The sequence below is a fragment of the Aplysia californica genome, unplaced genomic scaffold (assembly GCF_000002075.1).
Source record: "Aplysia californica isolate F4 #8 unplaced genomic scaffold, AplCal3.0 scaffold00012, whole genome shotgun sequence".
NCBI lineage: Eukaryota > Metazoa > Mollusca > Gastropoda > Aplysiida > Aplysiidae > Aplysia > Aplysia californica.
The window spans coordinates 2,030,021-2,030,751 of NW_004797282.1; the positions used below are offsets into that span (position 1 = coordinate 2,030,021).

The window sequence follows — 731 nt, forward strand, 5'->3', positions numbered from 1 at the left end:
GAACGCGCACCGAGTGAGAATAGCCACAAGACTCGCCTGCACTATTCTCACTCCGGGTGAGAATAGAGGTGGCCTTTTCATATAAAGACTGAGTCTGAGTTAGGAGTGGTCACTCGTTACGGAAGTCCTCCCCGGGAGAAAGTAAACAATTACCTCTGCCTCTAGATCTATCTATATATAGAGGTCTAGAATCTAGATCTAAATTTTAGATCTAACTAATGTTTTAACTAGCCTATGCTACGGTTTAGGCACTATGTTAGTATTGTTAGTGTAGTTAGTTAAACTTCAACACGGGTTTTTTGGCGGGGGGTTTTCCTACCTAAAATAACACAAAATATATCGGAAATAATTTGGTAAATAATCCCCCGTCGTTGAGAAAGGTGCTGGTTCTTGAGGCACACCATGGTGTTGAGATGGTCATTCAAAAGTTATTCTTCCCAAAACAGAAACAGGACACAGCCCTCCCCGCCTTAGCCTAAGGCGCTTGTTTATGACGTGATCGCGAGTGATCACCAAAGTAAACTTCCTCAGTAGGGGGAATCACTCTGGCTACTCGTTCTAGATTTTTAAAAATTTCTAACTGCTACGACTCTAGTCTCACTCATTCTCAATTCTCGGTTCCCATAATTTGAATTAATTTCTGTGTGTGTGCGTGTGTGTGTGTGTGTGTGTGTGTGTGTGTGTGTGTGTGTGTGTGTGTGTCCTCCGGATTTAATACTTTGTTGGCAGGT

At 42.7% G+C, this 731-nt stretch overlaps 1 protein-coding gene across 1 annotated transcript in view; it reads right to left on the reverse strand.

Moving 5' to 3' along the window:
- The window catches only part of LOC101857220 (phospholipid phosphatase 2), a gene marked incomplete in the record, with an annotated part of 12,562 nt that extends 12,056 nt beyond the window's left edge, over window positions 1–506 (reverse strand). The window contains 1 exon segment of the mRNA XM_005090098.3: window positions 320–506. Coding sequence (XP_005090155.2) covers window positions 320–404 — 85 coding nt within the window.
- Between the last annotated feature and the right edge of the window lie 225 nt (window positions 507–731).